At 30.0% G+C, this 18285-nt stretch overlaps 1 protein-coding gene across 1 annotated transcript in view; it reads left to right on the top strand.

Moving 5' to 3' along the window:
- Window positions 1–675: 675 nt before the first annotated feature.
- The window catches only part of LOC111642256 (serine/threonine-protein kinase RIO3-like), a 28686-nt gene continuing 11076 nt past the window's right edge, over window positions 676–18285 (top strand). Inside the window, exons 1-4 of the mRNA XM_023388575.1 lie at window positions 676–743; window positions 13109–13332; window positions 14835–14980; window positions 17529–17755. Of these exons, the coding sequence (XP_023244343.1) occupies window positions 13121–13332; window positions 14835–14980; window positions 17529–17755 (585 nt within the window). The 5' untranslated portion in view covers window positions 676–743; window positions 13109–13120. The remainder of the gene's footprint in view (window positions 744–13108; window positions 13333–14834; window positions 14981–17528; window positions 17756–18285) is intronic.

The raw sequence follows: 18285 nt of genomic DNA, 5'->3' as shown, positions 1-18285 counted from the left end.
GTACTCGCTTTTCACCGCACCCCTCCCCCGTGACACGCGTCGTCACTGTCGTCAGTCCGTCGGAAGCTCTCGAATGACGCCGTCGTCGGATGTTTCTATTATCTAATTTGTTGTGAAAAACACTACTTATATATGAATAAATAGATATTTTTTCTTATGAATAAATAGATTAGTTTTTTTATCAAAAAAACTAATCTATTTATTGTTATTATTTATTTTTATTAAAACTATTACTATTTATTGTTCGCAAGAAAAAATTTTGTGGCTCTTTAAAAACTTTGAAATTTTGTAAATTGTAATTTTGGCTCTTCCGACTCAAAAGGTTGCCGACCCCTGTCCTAGACCATCACTGACGCGCAATTGACTAATGCCCCTGGATGTCGGCTTCTTACAGAAACACAGCTGCTATATCATCAAATGTCACCGCACGCCACTGTTTGCCATTCTACTTATACGTCGTTGAGTCCAACAGTTCCAATTCCAAAAGCGTTCCCTTCTCTAATTAAAAGACCCTCTTAATGTCGCGGAAAGGGCAAAAAAAAGGAGGCTAGTATATTTCATAATTTTAATTTTTTAATTTATGTACTGAATTTAAACAGATTTTTACAAATTATAAACTCATTTAAAATAATAATATTTAAAAAAAATGAATTTCATATTTTTAAATCGAAGAAACGATTATTTATTCAGAGGTCTATTTAGAGGTCGCTAGCATCTCATTTCCATCAGTTTTCCGTTAGGAGGTAAATGGTGGTCAGATGTTCTTTTCTCTTACTTATTTTATTAATTTATAAATATATTTATGTATTCTGTATTATAAGTTATGAGATAATATATTTATATACTAGTTGGTACATCAGTAGGTATATAATAATTCATATTAAAATTGAAAAGATTTAAAATATTTCTTAATAATTATATTCCATTGTAATGTTTACGATATAAATATAATATAAAAGTTTATTGAATTTTGATGTTTTTACATTTATTTCCTTTGTGAAAAGAGGTTAAAAGATGTGAAGTATTTGTATACAAGTGTTGAGCACTATTGCTCAACAATAGGAAACATACTACTCTATTAATGGATGCAATATGTTCAATGATAAAGCTTGCTCTTAATTTAAATTAATAATTGAGCATTTTTAATTAAAATTAATAATAAAGTTAATAAATTAATAATAATAAGAAACTGTGGGTAATAGTTTTTTATATATAAATTAATAAATATAAATGAAAATTTATTTTGAATTTTAAACTTGTGAGGAATTACTTTAATCTATTCTTATTTCAATTTTCATCTTAATACGGCTCTGCCATTTGTTTTTATAAAGTAAGATTCCGGGCCTGGTTGTTGGAGAATTTGCAGTGGGTCAATTTATGTGGGAAGTTGATAGATTACTAGAGCTTATTGTGGGTTGATGAACAAATTTTTATAGGTACTTTTCTGTTAATGGGATGCTAATTGTAACTTTAATCCAATGAAAGTACTGTCGTGTTTAACTATTTAGCTCACACGACTGCGCCAGCTTCGAGTAGCCTTCTTTACCATTTGTAGAGTACTTGATGTTATGTAGTTTTAGAAGAGTGTGGGAGCTTGCCTTGATTCGGATGCCAAAGTGCATGCAAAGGCAAGCACCCATCCACATGACTATGTGCGGAGCGTGAAGAATAGGCAGTAATATGATATGTCTTAAAAAATGACCTTTGGAGGTGAATATCTCACAAAGGATTGCATGTATGGGTATGGTTCCTTTGACATTTTTGCTCATATAGGGAGTTGACAATTCTGGGATGCAAAACCCTTTGGAGTTTGAATCTTTCCCATTGCTGTATATGTCGACTGGCATCCCGTTAACAGAAAAGTACCTCCTCAATGTCCTTTTTGTACCTTGGGAACAGTCTTACAGTAGAGTTGATATTTTATTGTAGGCTCTTATGTGCTCAATATGTAAAATATGTAAGAAAAAAAACTTCCTGAGGTGTGAAAAAGACATAGGATGAAGGAAGATGAAGTAGCCTTGTTTTTTTTTTTTCTGTTAACCTACTGTGAAAATTTCTTAAGGAATTTTCTTGTAAATTTTAAATATAACTATCATCCTGGTTATTTACTAGTTTATACTAGTTTTATTAAAGTTAATATTAATTCCTATTTGATTTTTTTTATTTCCTGTTTGTAATTTATTCCTGTTTTGTATCAGTATAGAAAATTGTAAATTGTGATAACTTTTACTCTAACTAAAGAAATTCAAATGTCGGAAACAAAAGGAGTTGGTTTATTAATTGCTGTTTTGTTTTCTTGGAATTCTATAATTTAGTTATGCTCATTGTATGCTGAAAACTTCTGTTTACAATTATATTTCTCTGTAAATTTGTAATACAGCTGTAAATTACAGAAAGATTGTTTTGAAGATCAAATAATTAATCTTTTTAAAAGGTTGAAGTATGAAGTTTTATATAGAAATAAAATTTTATACTGAATTTCCCACATTTTTGTGGATATTGAAAATTTGTCTGATATGCTTTTACCACATATGAAATTGTAGTGTGTATAAGTTTTAATTTTATTTACAAAATATAATTATCAATTCAGATTCTAAGCTAAAGTTTAACTAGTGAAGTAGTTAGTATTATAATTAAATTTCCATTTATGACCCAATTGTTTCCAATTAAAAAAATACAATAGAGAAAATTTGTTATTACTATAAGTACTATATTAGGAAAATATATAAGGTGTTCATTTTAATATTTATCCAGGTGCAAATGAGATATTTCCAACATTGCACAACTATATGCAATGTTGTGGAATGCTTGCGCAATTATAATGTTGGAAATTATGTGCAATGTTTCACAATGCTTGTGCAGTTGTGAAAGTATAGTCATGTCACAGAAATGTTTGAGTACAAAGCATTGTAGCAGTACAATATCAATTAGCAGATTGCATCATGTTGGCCATTTTATAAAGTCATCAGCATTATATTTTGCCACATGATTTGTCAATATTGCATTTTTTATTTTCATCTTGTTCTTATTGGAGAAAATATTGCTGTTGAACTGCCAAACAATTTACACATATTCCTTCTTGAATGAATTTGCTTATTTTAGTGTAAACATTGTAGTGAAACTAATGCACCATAAACATATATTCATGAAATGCTCTGTGAACGATCTTATACCCAGGGATGCACAACCTTTTCTGAAGAAGGGCCAAATTAGGATTAAGTTTACTGACTGGGGGCTGGACCTCCAAGTGATTAATGCGATGGCTGAGATAGGATGCTGGCGGCAATCTTCTTGATGTCTAGCGTAATGGCAGATGTTGAAACAACAAGCAGATTTTCCAAATTCTCGTNTGTTAGATAGAAATAGACTTATTTATAGAACAATCCCCCATTTCTCACCTCAGGGAAAGTCATAAAACAGTTGGGTGCTAATGACTTTGTGAAAGGGAAAAAGTTCTACACTTAAAAACTTCGAAAGAAGGGATTTGGCCTGTACCGTCCATGGGCCGCATAAACGTTGATAGGGGGCCGTATGTGGCCCGCGGGCCGCAGGTTGTGCACCCCTGTTATACCCATGGGCACATACCGATAACTATTGTTATTGGAGCATCATCGTGTTGAGTTATAAGCCAATGAGCAATTTAACTAATGACTTTTTCGCCTCTGAAACTGAATTGTTAATCAGAATTCTTAACAAGGACAACTTTCTAAAATTATAAATCTATTAAGTGAACCTTACAGGAGTCTTATTGTATCATGTATTTAAAAATTTGTATGTGACTCTAGCTGTTTAGTAGTGACTTTATATGCAGATGAACTTCATAAAATTTAACAACCCTCTAACAAAAAAAGGAATATAGCATTATAAATTATTATAACTTTTGTACAATTAATTACACATTCCAATCAGATAAATCGCATGCATTTGCATATATGTAATGGTGTTTTAAATGCCATTTTTCTCGGTTATAACAGTATCTTGCACGTATTTAATTGTGATATAAAATTTTTTAGGCTCTTTGTATTCTACAAGTGAATGGGGTCATCGTGCAATTGCTACCAAACAATTAGGTACAGTAAATCACTCGCAATTGTTTTTCTAGATATTCAAATTTTACTGCTATCGATTAATGTTATTGCTGAATTTTATTCTATCGATTGTTTTTGGCAGTTTCATAATATATTCATTAAAATTCTAATTTTTTAAGAAACGAGGGCGATATGATCTCAAGATGACATCAAACACGGGAAGTCACATTCAGTGGTTGCGATTTTTCGCTTTCTACAACATCAAAACTACTATAAAATATTACAAAAATATATTTTTAAACACAACTTTTGATATTGAAACGTTCAACATTTTTTTTTTTTTACTATTATTAGAGGAGAAGATGGTATTATGGAACACTGCGGGTATTATGGAACCACCCCATTTCGAACTGATAATAAAGGCGAACTGTAGCGGAATGTGGATGAACTGAACTAGGCAGACATCCATAGCAAGGGGAAAACCCGTTTTACTTCAGTTAAACGGTTGTCCGTATTTAATCAGCAAATTTGTTTTTTTCAAAATTCACAAGTTTTGAATGCTAAGTGAATTTAATTATTTTTAAAATATAAATCGCGTAGTTGTAGGTTCACTGGTGCATGTATTCCGTTCCAGAGACTTAGGGGTACATATTAATCTGTGTGATGTTCACGTTTTTTAAATTTTGGTCTCGACAGACATAAGTTAATTCGAGATGGCGATGCGTGAAATACGGACCCCTTTGGTGCTTTTACAGTAATATGGAACTCAACTCCTCCGAACTCTCTCTTTGCAATCAGACATTCGTCCGGAGCAATTTGGGAAAAAGACACTAGGTAGAAAGTCTGAAAATATCGAAAAAGAGCTGCTGGAATATATATTGTTGATGGAGGTCATATTTTTCTATTATAAAAGCATTTTTGTGATAAAATACATTGGAATAAATAATTTTGTAATTATTTAACATTTTTTCTCCTCTCCTATTTGTTTTTGGCTACATTAAAGCATTTTTTTGAAAATATACAGTCAGGTTCCATATTACCACCCGATTTTCTCTAAGCCTACTTTCGGACTTTTTGTACAAAAGCCTTCAAAAACCATACTTACAGTTACACTAGCGAAAAATCCAATTAGGAACATTTAGTTTACTAGTTACCAGTACTTTTCGCACAAAAAATGTGGGTGTAGTTATGATACCTTGTTTACAATTCACTAAAATGTAATTGGGGTTCCATAATACCACCTTCTCCTCTACTGTATTAATATTTTTACAACTCATCAATTTATCTATTTTTCACATTTTATATGCTTTTTCTTCTCGTTTTCGCTTCTTTGGTGCTGCTGTAGCTTATATAGAACGTATAAAAATAAAAGAAAATGTAACGAACTTTTTATATGAAAATAAAATAGTTTAAACTTTTTTCTTGGTAAACCATCTAAATATAATGGAAATTACATAGGATATTTTATGTAACTTGTTTATTAAACTCCATATGTTTATCACTCTAATATTTCTGAAAATGTGCAGGTGTGATACAGCATATTTTCTATTGCATATTTTTCACTATTCTATGTTGTTGTCTAACATATTTTATAATCTGTTGCATTATTGTTAATTAAAAATTGCAATTTTAAGTTCATTTAGGTTGATCTGTTTGTCCTGATTGCCTAAATTCAGAATTTATAATTATTAATCTTAGCACAAGATTGCCTACTCGAGTCAAATTGTTTGACTATTTAATAATTAGCTCCAAATAGCTTTGAATATAATCTGACTTATTGATATTTGATAATTGATGTATTACGTATGTAGATTCTTTAATTATTTTCCTTTTGAGACATTTAATAACTGTATAATGACCACAAAAATCTTGTTAATTTAAATAAATTAATAATAAATATATTTTTTTAATTATAAAATCATCAATTCAAGAAACTTAAAATCATTAAAATTTAAATTAAATTTCAGTTTATTAAATAATTTAAACAATAAATATCTCATTTAAAATTTATATAACAGAAATGTCCTTGCCAACAAATGAACTGTTAATTCAATTCAAGCATTCACCCTGGAAAATCTATTTTTGTAAAGTAGACATAGAGATGACAGTTTTAGTAATTTTTACTGTTTTGAATTAGCATTTTATTCAAAATTTATAATATAAAAAATAAAGCTTAGTTGAAAAAAATAAGCATACTTTCTAATTTATAATCCAGGGTACTATATATTAATTATTAATTATAGACTCTAAGCATATGAAAACCTTTATAACAGGATATTGCTAATCAAGTTTTGGTTCATGGCAATTTGATTTATATCAATTCCAAATGTTTGTTAGTTGAAATTTTCTATTAATTTTTTAATTTTTCTTGTTTTCTCTTGAAATTGAAAAAAATTTTGTATTTTGCTCTTGTTATCAGAAAGTCCTATGCAACACTACTATATTTTAGTCAACAAATGACCCCGATAATGGTGAAAACTTGATGGATTATAATGATCAGATTATCCAATAGGGTGCTAAAATTCTTTCATTTATCTACTTACTACATAGGCTGGTTTTTTTCCAAGCTCTGATGGTCAATAAGAAAAGACATTGTGAATAACAAAATGAATTTATTATTAAAAGTTAGGTGCAAACATGGTTACATTTTGACAATCACTGTGAAGATTGAGGCATTTGTCATATCTGTGGATGAGCTTTTCCATCCCCTTGTCATAGAATGTTGCCATCAATGACCTAAGATGGGCCCTAATGTTGTTTTGAAGATCATCATTAGTCTCAAACCTCTGCCCTCTTAGCCACTTTTCCAGTTCAGGAAAGAGGTGAAAGTCACTTGGCACTAAATTGGGGCTATACACTGGGTGTTTAAAGGTGGTAAAGATTTCCATCCAGCTTAAAACTTTTTAATGTTGAAGACTTCTACCTCTTTCCTGAACTGAACACGTCAGAGGTTTGAGACTAATGATGATCTTCAGAACAATCTGCAATTTGAAAAAATTGTAGACCCTATAAATTCCCACTGTCATCCATCTGTATGACTTTCCTTAATCTCGAGAGTGGAGTTAGATAGATGAAAGGCTAGACCAAATATGGAAACCTTAGGGCAGGGGTGGCCAAAACATGGCGCATGCGCCAAACGTGGCGCATTGGACGATTACAAGTGGCGCTTCAGTTAGTTCTGAGCAAAATTGCCAGATTTAGCTTTTTTGCGATTAAGAATATTATATAGAAAAATAAATTTTTTGTAGTCTGTCTTGGCAAGTTCATTTGTTGCACAATTCGTTACGATCTATTTTGCAGATAAAATGAGTATTCTCCACATAGTAAATTACAATGTATGCATGTATTTTGAGTCTTGCGATCTTTATTTCCGATCAGTTTACAGGCGTGTAAATGGCCGAAAACATTTATTGTGATTAATGTTATTCCAAGCTGATCTCGTTCTCAGTGCCAATAATTGTGGTGCAGAGTAATCTTCACCAAACGAGACTCTGGCAGCAATAGCACCATCATGAAGCAATCACCCTCTCGTACAGGAGATCATTGTTGACTATTGTAAATTGGTGCTTCAATAAACTGTCATAAATTAATTAATTCAACTGCGTGATTAAGTTATTCCCTTTTCTTTCCTAAGCGAAGCAGATTTGTTCTTATCAATATTTATCAACCCCTAACATTGAACGTAAGACTGTATAAAAAGTGTTCGAGTTATATGGTGCATTTGAACTCGTCTGTCAAAAAATTGGCGCGTGGTATGCAAAAGGTTGGCCACCCCTGCCTTAGGGGCAGGAGGCCCTGATTAACTAGATATGAACTTTCGGTTTGTACTAGAAGTCATGTTGTTTCAATTCAAAAAATTTCCCTTGGAAGGAGTTAGATAGACTATGTTTATAGTTAAAATGGTATACTGAACCACACTTAGATTTCACTGGTGGTGTCAGCTTTCCACACTACCAATGAAATCTAAGTGCTATTCAGTGTACTGTTGAGAAATTTTAACTATAAATATGCGTGTCTTAAAAAATGTGTGTTAGTTAGCATCTCTTTATTTAATATCTTAAAGAAAAGCCGACAGAAGAGGGGGGACGCTTGCTTGAAACGCATATCAGCCTGTGGGATATTCCTGAATAAAGTGTGATGTTAAAGATGCCCAGTGTCTGTCTGTCTATTCACCCAGTTGTGAAGCAAAGAACAAGAAAAAGAAGACATATTTCAGAATAAGTCAATTACTATTTACATTTTTGTGAATTAGCTGATTTCTTCACAGTACAGTAGAGCATTGATTAACCGTCACCTTGGTTGACCGACCGTGTTCTAGTCAGCAAATTCAAATGTCCGCTAATGATGTGGTGCTACAATATTTGGCTATGTCTTCGCTACTTTAATATTATTTTTGCGTGTTTTGGCTGGCAACACTGGATCAACCATGAAAGGGAGCCAGTATTTAAACGTGGCTTAATTTTCTAATTTTTAACAATACAATAGCGACGAATATTATTTTTAAAAAACATTTGATAGGCTTAACATGGAGGAAAATTCAACACGAAGTAGGTTAATAGCAATATACTAATATACTAATTACATGGGATATAATAATATACTACACTAATAATGGATTTTTTCATACTTTTCAGTTATCTGACTTTTCAATTATCCGGCCAACCCCAGTCCCCAATTGAGTCGGATAATCAATGCTCTACTGTAATTGTTGTTTCATGGAACAATTTAATAAGTAAATATGTCACCATCATGTATGTCTTCTCTATTGTTAGAATCAAGTTGCTGTGATAACTGCCATTAGAGATAGGCAAATACCAAGCTGGATGGTTCTAGTATGAATTTGCCTGAACAGAATACAGTCAACTCACATTAAAAAGAATCACTAGCAGAACAGTAGTTAGCAGGAAGGAAAATTCACTGTGTGTGGTGTTATTAATGGTTTTTTATTGCTAGTGTTTTCAACGGATCTATTTTTGTCGTCATCAGGCAAACAAAAATTTTTAAAATTGAACACAAATGTTCTAACGAGATTGGAACACACATTATTTAAATTAAAATTTTTTGAATTAAAACCGTAGCTGCTCATAACAGTTTTAACTCTAAAATATAATACAGTATTTTGAATTAATTTACTAAATAAAGTTAAATAAATTAAATTTATTAACAAAAACAAGTTCTAAATGATTTTTCAAATCAAACAAAATGAGGAGGTGATGATATTGGCTGTTTAAGTGAGGAGTAGTATGTCTGAGTGATTAAACAAAAAAAAAAAAAGTGAAAAGAAATTTTTTTTTTCTGTTGAAGATTATTTTAAAAAGAGGAAAACATTTTTTGGTTTGCAAAGAGTTGAGAGGGAAAAAAAAATTTGCCACATAAGTAGCCAAACCTGGTATCACTGTATGCACTGCCCAATATGCAAACTAGCACATGTTTGCATGTGACTATATTCATTTAAATTAAAGGGGTGGGTATCCTTAAATTTTAACCCCTATTTTCTGAGTATGGTAAAATGGTCCACTAAAACCAGATGTTTGAATTGCTTTATAATTGGAGGTCAAACTGGTCTTTGTTTACTATCAGGGAAAAATCTGTTCTACTCAAAATAGAACATTTATTACAGAACTAATTTCTATTATACATGTCAAAAACTGTAAAAGTGAACAATAACTGGATGTAGGGTTATTGCTTGAGGGTTGTGGAGTTAATATACAGTTCAATTTAATCAATTTGGGTAAAATCTTTGTTTGCTTTATCACATGAAAATTAATATTGTGACAATGGCATTTGTGCGAAACAGCAAAATTTGCTTTATCGTTGTTTGCTTTGAGGTGAGTCAGCTGTAATAAACATTGTAGTGAAGTTAGAAACAAAGACATGATTTTATTTCTTGTACTTCATAAAAGAAAGTTTAAAACAATAACATGTTACAAATTAATTTTTGTGTCTATTGTTATTTCAATGTAAGACAAATCATTCAAATTAAAATGTAACTATAATAATGTATACGGTGATACCTCTGTTTTTGTTGATAATTGGCCGAAAACAATCAGCGAAATCCGAAACCAACAAAAACCGAGGCAATGATTTCCATATGAATCAATGTAAATCCAACTAATTTGTTCTAGACACTCCAAAATACATACCAAAAACATTTTATAGAGAATAAATAGTATTTAATACTGAAAACAATAAGAAATTAATATAAAAGACTAATGTAAAGAATAAATGAATGTTTAACATGGTATTCAAAGGGCTGCTTGCTGTGGAAACTTTCATTGTCCCATGATGAAGCTAAAAGGAAAGGAAATAATGGAATTGTTTGGCTTTTTTTTAAACTCTTTCTGCCTGTGGGCACTAAGAGGACCTCTTTTAGCAAGCCCGTTATGGGTTCTTCCAGGCCCACAGGGGGGTGGCTGGGTGGTGAACAACAGGGCCCGATATATCCAGATTGAACCACTCCTGAAAAATTTCTGGCGATTTTTCAACTTATCCGCATTAGATCCCAGGTCCTCCAGAGCAGTAGACTGCCACCTTGACCGCTCGCCCAGCCAGCTATCACAGAGGAGTTGTTTGGCTAGACATGGGGAGAGGTAATTCTCACACAACGAGAAACAATGCCACACTGAGCAGGAAAACGCGTGGGTCGCCCATTGTTTTTGCAAAATTAGCAGTGTTACATGGGCACGCCAATGAAACTCAAGGCAACCGATGAAAACCAAGACAAATTTTTCGCGAAAAAATTAATGAAACCCAAAATCGGTGATAACCGAAGTCAACAAAGACTGAGGTATTACTGTATATTTATTCTTAAAACTATTGTATATATTGACTATATAATAAATGATGTAAAAATGATTGTTCTTACATATGATTAAATTCACATAAGATATACAGTAAAAAGAGGTTTAAAATGATACCATGCAAATCTTTTATATTTGTAACTTTTAATGGTTGTGATCTGTATTATTTGAGTTTTTGGTTATCTGAAATATGATTGGTTGACACTATCTTTGGATAATTGAAGTTCTACTGTACTTATTCATTCAGCATACATAACTGTTACTTGAATTTTCGTTAGATACAACATATTAGACTTTCTTCACAGTCATATTACAGTCTTGTACTTCGAGATTGGAATATATCAGTCAACTATGTTAATGTTATTTTCTTTTATAATTTTCAAGAATTGCTATAATAGGAAGAGATAATTTGCAATTTTGCATATAATTATTATTTGTCATTAATTTCTGATTATATCATCTGCTTGTATTTGTAGACCTGCAAATCAGTTAAAATATATTTTCTTGTTTTAGAAACTTAGACTGAACATTGTTTTTTGATGTGTGCATTATCAGCTCATGCCACATTTGAACCTGTAATACTGCTCTCCATTATGATTTTAAAATTTGTCAATATCAGCAGGGCCGTGCGGTAGATTTTCTAAGTATGATGCAAGTCTTCGAAATGCCACCCCTTAAATGTTTTTTATGTTGCCCCTCACGGTGCCACCTGATGCGGCCGCATCTCTGCACCATAGCACGGCACGGCCCTGAATATCAGAAATGTTTTTAATTTTTAAAACTTCTGTAATTATCTTCCATATGTAAGAGCATGAATGCAAATGAAAGGATAAAAGCCTTTAGAATTAACTCACATTATAGGAAAGGTTGTAGCCACATTGGATGGCATTTCTCACTTAACTTTTGCTACTGCACTCAAATTTTAAAGTAAATAGTGGAAAAAAGAGTGTCGTAAGCAGTTAATTACTGGATGAAACAGGAAAAAAGATGCCTCAGATTCAAGTACTAGGCTAGAATAAAGAATAATAAAAGATAATGTAATGATGCCTCATGCTTTGAATTTGATGTGTTCCAGGAGACCATTCAAAATCTGAATTAATTTTTTCCATTAGAAATAATGAAAAAAGTAATTCATCCATTCTCAGACCCTAAAAAATATCCATTTCAATAAACTTAAAATAGCAATTACAGATAATTTAAGGTAAAAATATTACAATTAAGTGCATTAATAATAAATTAAAACACAAAAACAAAAAATATATAAATATTGTATAAAAAATATGGAAATTGCATTTACTAGTTGCACATTGTCAACTTCAGATCTAAAATGTGGCTGTGAAATCTGTCATGCATCTGCCACTTTCACGCTTTGCAGCAAGTCACTTTGTTCATCTCAATTGTCAATATTACAACCTTCCTCTTAGACTTTGTAGCTTTCACTCACTTCTTGGGTGTGAGTGATAGTTAATAAATAAATGTCATATTTGGTTCAATAAAGATTTTGCTTATTTTTAAAAGCTGTGGTTACTTAACATAGATGTGCAATTTTAATTATAACTGTTGTGAAATTTAACACATTATTACTAATGTGAAAAAGTTCTGTTTGGGAAAGTTTGAACCAAAGGATACAAAATGTATGTGGTGCCCAAAAACTATTGACAAAGATAATTTGCCTGGAGAAATTATTAAAAATCAATGAATAACACTATGTATAACCAAACATACCAAAATATGAAGCAAAAAAAAAAAACACTGAAAACATACAGCATAACACACAAGCGAGAAATTACTTGGGTGCACAACGGATTACATTACATTTATGCTTTGAGTGCATTTCTCACTGTGTGCATAGTTCGAACTTTGAAGCATCATTTGAAGTCTGAAACAAAGTTTGTTAATTTTAGCATTTGAAGTATGAGATACCACTACTAATTCACATTTGGCCTTTCTTTTTTTATTGACTCTTGTCATACGTATCACTGATTTGCTTATGGCTTACTTATAACATGCAAGAAACTGCCATATCAGTATGGCTGCTCCTTATACAATATTATGTTGCTAGTGATGATGAGCTATTGTGTTTTTATGACAGCTTGCCTACCTAATGCAAGCCATCTGCCATGCAGGTGACACACACACACAAATTTCTGGCTACATCCCTATATAGGATGATATAATTATCCAATACCAAATATATAATTTATTCTTAATTTCATATTTAAAAATATATCAGGTATAGCAGTAATATTAATGTTACTTTTCATAATTTTACAATTTTAGGACTCTCCTCCAATGGAGTCAACAGACATTCAAATACCTTGTCTTTCTTCTCTTGGTGACTCTTCATATCTTCCTTGTAATCCCCCTCAGACATCAACAAATAAGTCATGTCCCTGGGCTACATCATCAACAGTTGTGCCTGTTTCATTTGCAGATGTTATGAGTGAACAACTTATCCATTCACTCGTAGAGAAAGATGAAGAAAGACTTAAATCTAATCAAGAGTAAGTACATATTTAAAGTATTTGATCTTATTTTACAGTAGACTATTAATGATTATTATCTTAATTCTAACATGCATTATTATGTTATTACATAATAGTTGGATAAGAAGTTGATGCTTTTATTTTAATAGTGAATAAATGAAATTACATGTACATTTTTTATATGTATCTACAAAATAAGTATAAAATGTGTGTAAATATATTCACTAAACCAAAATATGTAAATATAGTTACTGTTATGTTTAATATTTTTGATTTTAGACAGACTTCAAATTTTATTTTAATTGCAATTAACATAAGAAAATTATATGACAGATAGAATGCATTCCTACAATTGATTAGATAAAGTGTAACTATATATTCCAAAATTAATCTTTTTGTGACTGATCATACTTTTATTGGTGTTGCTAAAGAATAAATTGGCATTTAGTTTCATGAAGCATTTATAAATTATTTGGTACAAAAATTATCAACATTTTTTTTCCAAAGTATAAAAATATATATATATCTTAGAGCAATTTCACAAAGAATTTTAAATTCTACATAAAATTTTTTATTTTACATTTTTTTGAATAATTTTCAATATTATTTTGCTAGTGAAGAGCTTATAGGTAATTGTCTTTTTGTGTAAAGCTTACATTTATAAAAATAAGATAAAAATAATGGATTATCAGATTTACTAAGTTGATCTGTCCATTAAATCTATTTTTGAAAATGTTAAGATTAAGCTATACTGGAAATAAAAAATGTCAGTTCCAATATAGAAGGGATAACGTTTTTTGATTGTATATAGATTTGTTGTTGTCTTGCCATACTTTGACTTCAGTTTTGCTAACCAAATCACAATGCTTCTTTAATGTCCATTGATAGTCTTTGATTCATTGTTAATTGCAAACTATGCTTCAGTATGTTATTTCTCTACAAAGATGAAAAATTAATATTTTTTGATGTTTTTTAATAGTTAAGAGGTCAAGTTTTTCATGCATGTGAAAAATCTAGAAGCTGTAATTTAGACAATATCATCTTCAGAGAAACAGAGGCTTTAGGGTATCTTATATTTTCAATGTTTTCTCAATTATAATAATTACTTCTTTTTATTAATTGGTAAATGGTAACATATAATGAAATATTTTTATAACAAAAGTTGAACCTATGTCTGTTGGGTTTCAATTGATGACAATGTTCCTGATCAATATGGGTTTTGAATATAAAAATCTATACATATAGATTTTAATTAATAAAAATTAAAAAGAAAAATCATAAACAGGGTTTAGTTTAAGTTTATTTGATAAAATAATTTTCAAATTGTTAACATAACATTTAGATTTAATTATCAGAATTAAAATGAATTATGAATTAAGAGCACCCATTTAAAATGAAGAGTTAAGAAAAGCATTGCTGACATTTTAAAAAAAATGAATTAATAATTGAGATTTGCAATATTGAATAATATATATATTATAATGTACTATAATTTATGAATTTAATTATTTTTCTTACAGAAAAGAATCAAAAATGGAATTGTTGACAGACGAACCAGATTGCAGTAGTGATTTTCTTTTGGCTCAGATGTTACAAAGGGAATATGATCTTGAACAAGATGCAGAATTAGAAAGAAAAGAAAAGAAATTCAATGCAGGAAGTAAAGGTACAAATAAAACTTATCTCAAAGCATAATTTTTTTAAATTAAAAATGTTCTGTATGATTTCAATGAATTGCATTGTTTAATTATAGATATAAATTTAGGTTTTTTCCAAACAGAAAAAGCCATGTTTATATTTCTAAATATTTGGTTTTTTATCTTCCAGTGATCATATTTTAGTGAGTTAAAAACTTACTAATATATGACCACATATCATTGAAACATTAAAATGTTCTTTCAGATATTTTAAATTATTAAATTTATTACAAAATGACAGCACATTTTACTTTTTGTGCAATTTATTTGGTAATTTGATTGAATTATATTGTAAAAATAATCCAGGATTTCTGGCTGTTGGATTTATTGATATAAAATAAATTCATAAATTCACAAGTTGAGATTTTTTTCTAAAATGTAATTTGAGTAACAATCAGATTTGAATTTTGTAGGAAAGTAAGCCATGTATGTGTATATTATTTCATGAATTATGTTGCTAAATGAAAAATACCTGTACTACCTTAAACATTTTTATTAGGCTGCAATTTGAAAAAATTGTAGACCTACAAATTCTCACTGTTGTTCGTCTGCCTGTTTGTCCCCCCCCCTTAATTTTGAGAACGGTGTTAGATATATGAAAGTCAAGACCAGATGTGGAAAACTTGGGGGCAGAAGGTCTCAATCAACTATATACAAACTTCTGATTTTGATTGGTAGTCATGTGAATTCAATTCATTACATTTTAGTTAGTTTGGATCATTATTCCAAATTAAATTAAGTGTCACATTATTACTAGCAAAATTCTGTATTGATTTAAGGAATAAAATTGCACAGTATGTTTTCAAATTGATATTAACTATTCATTAATCATTTAATAGTGCTAATAAATTTTGTTATACAGTAGAGCGTTGTTTATCCGAAAGCTGGTTATCTGAAACGTCTGTTATCCGAAAGCATTCCAGTCGTCAAATTTAAATTTTCGCTAGTGCTGTGGCACTGCGATCTTTGGCTATTTCTTGGGTTACTCAAATATTTTACATTTTTGATACTAAATTAACATCTGAAGTATAATTTTTTATTGTTTTTATATTTTTCAATAAATTTATTTTGTTTGTACAAAATAAAAAAATAATTTTTAACAATACAATAGTCTTTGTTAGGCTTAACAACGACGAAAATACAACGCAAAGTGACACACAACAGAGAAAAATTTCAACACAGGATAAATTTATATATTTTTTCGTACATGATTCATTATCTGAAAAATAAGTTATCCGAACCACCCCAGTCCCCAATTGATTTGGATAAACGACAATCTACTGTATTAAATTTCATCTGTAACAATAATTATAGGAAAATATACAGTATTAGTACAGTATATATTTTATTTAATATTGGATGTAACTTTTTTACAAGTTTTTTGTTCATCCAATGTTCTTACCAAACCTTATTTCTATGGAAACTAATTGCCAATTTAATGCATTTGAAAATTAGTCTTTCTGTGCTTATTGTTTTCAATGAATGAACATTCAGGGAGAACTAAACATTCTTCTTTTAATGTTAAGTTATATGAAAAGTGACACCATTTATAAACTAATATAAAAATGATTTTTGGCCTGTTCTAGGCCACAAATTGAAATTGCAAACGTTTGTTAGGAAATAAATACAAATTGAATATTTATATTCAAAATTACATAAATAAGTTATAAATACATATTAGAATATTATTTACAATGTCATTATAATAAGATTTTTATTGGGTTGATATATAGGTTGAAAATGTTTGTTATATTATATAAATTTGGCTTTATGAAGAAAGTAGTTTTATTTATATAATTTTCCTTTTAATATGAATTTTATTTTGAAATGAGCTGTGCATAGGTTGGTTAAATGCTCATCCAAATATCAATATGTATAGTTCATTCCAAATAAATGAATTCCTCACCAGTAGGTTGCATGATTATCCAGTTGTACTATAAGGTATCAATTTCACCCTGGAAATCCATGCTGAAATCTGACTTGAATCTCAATAGTTTATTACAAGTAGAATGTGTCAGACTACCATTTTCCGTCTCTCGTCCATATTAGCTGATTATGTTGCAAGTTTGGTCTATCTCTATCTGTAATGGGTAAAATTATATAGATACAACCAACAATCACCTGAATGATTGTTGGTTGTTTCTATTTACATTCTTGTTGGTGTACTTTATTCACATGTTGAGTCTTATTGTCAAATCTTATGCCAGTATTCTTACACCACAACTTTGAAAAGTTTCCATTATTTAGATGTTTTGCTGGGCTTTACTTTTTTATGGGATATTATAGTTGACTAAACAGGTGATTTTAATTTTTATTTTAAACATGAAAAAATTTTGTTACAAAAACAGATTAATTTATAAAGAAATTTTGTTATTTTAAAGTTTTTTTCTGATTTTTAATTACTATTAATTTTTTTGCAATTTTTTAACAGTTCAATAATTTTCATTTTATTTCAGTTGGTAGTTGCTTCTAATAGAATCATTTTTAGTTTTCTGATGTAGTTCTTATATTTTATAGTATCTGTTTCTTTCAAAAATTATCGACGTGTTCCTCAAAATATGATATCAGATGACGAAAGTACAGATGAGGACTTAGATGAAACAAAACAAGAAGATACGTTTGAAATTGCTGAAAGACAATCTCCAATAGTTGGAAAAAATGGAATTAGTCGTCAAGGTAACACCATAACTACTAAACATGATTTAGTAAGATGTGCAAGAAGAAATGCCCATCGCTTAATGGAGGTATTATTATTTTTATTTAATTTATAAACATTCATAATTTGTACAGTTTCTTATATAATATAACAAAATTAGATTTTAGAAAAAGAGAATCCTTTAAATTTTATTTTTATTTTTGGAAAAATAAACACTAATAAAGGGAAAGGGAAATCATAAATAATTAAAATCTGTATGTATAGATTTATATACTCAAAATCCATATTGATTGGCAACAATGTCATCAGTTGATACCTAACAGAAATAGCTTTAACTTTTGTTATAAAAGTTTATTAAATGTTACCATTTACAAAATAACCAAACTTTTCTGTTGATGATTACATAATAAATATAGACAATGCATAAAAGAGTTGTTGCTAATGTAAACTGAGTTGTAGATGTTTGAAGTGTTCTCTGTTTTGTTCCAGACATTTTAGAAGCCTTTCTTGGAAAGCATCCTGTGCATGCAGATACTCGGCTTTGTTGAAAAAACCTGCATGCTAACCTGACATATGTTTTCATGTTTTTCTATATTGTAGGATGCCTCTGATACACAA

Source organism: Centruroides sculpturatus, unplaced genomic scaffold, assembly GCF_000671375.1.
Source record: "Centruroides sculpturatus isolate CEXI.00-Female unplaced genomic scaffold, Cexi_2.0 scaffold1635, whole genome shotgun sequence".
Classification (NCBI taxonomy): domain Eukaryota; kingdom Metazoa; phylum Arthropoda; class Arachnida; order Scorpiones; family Buthidae; genus Centruroides; species Centruroides sculpturatus.
The sequence above is the reverse complement of the archived record's forward strand: the minus strand, read 5'-3'. Positions and strand labels throughout refer to the sequence as shown.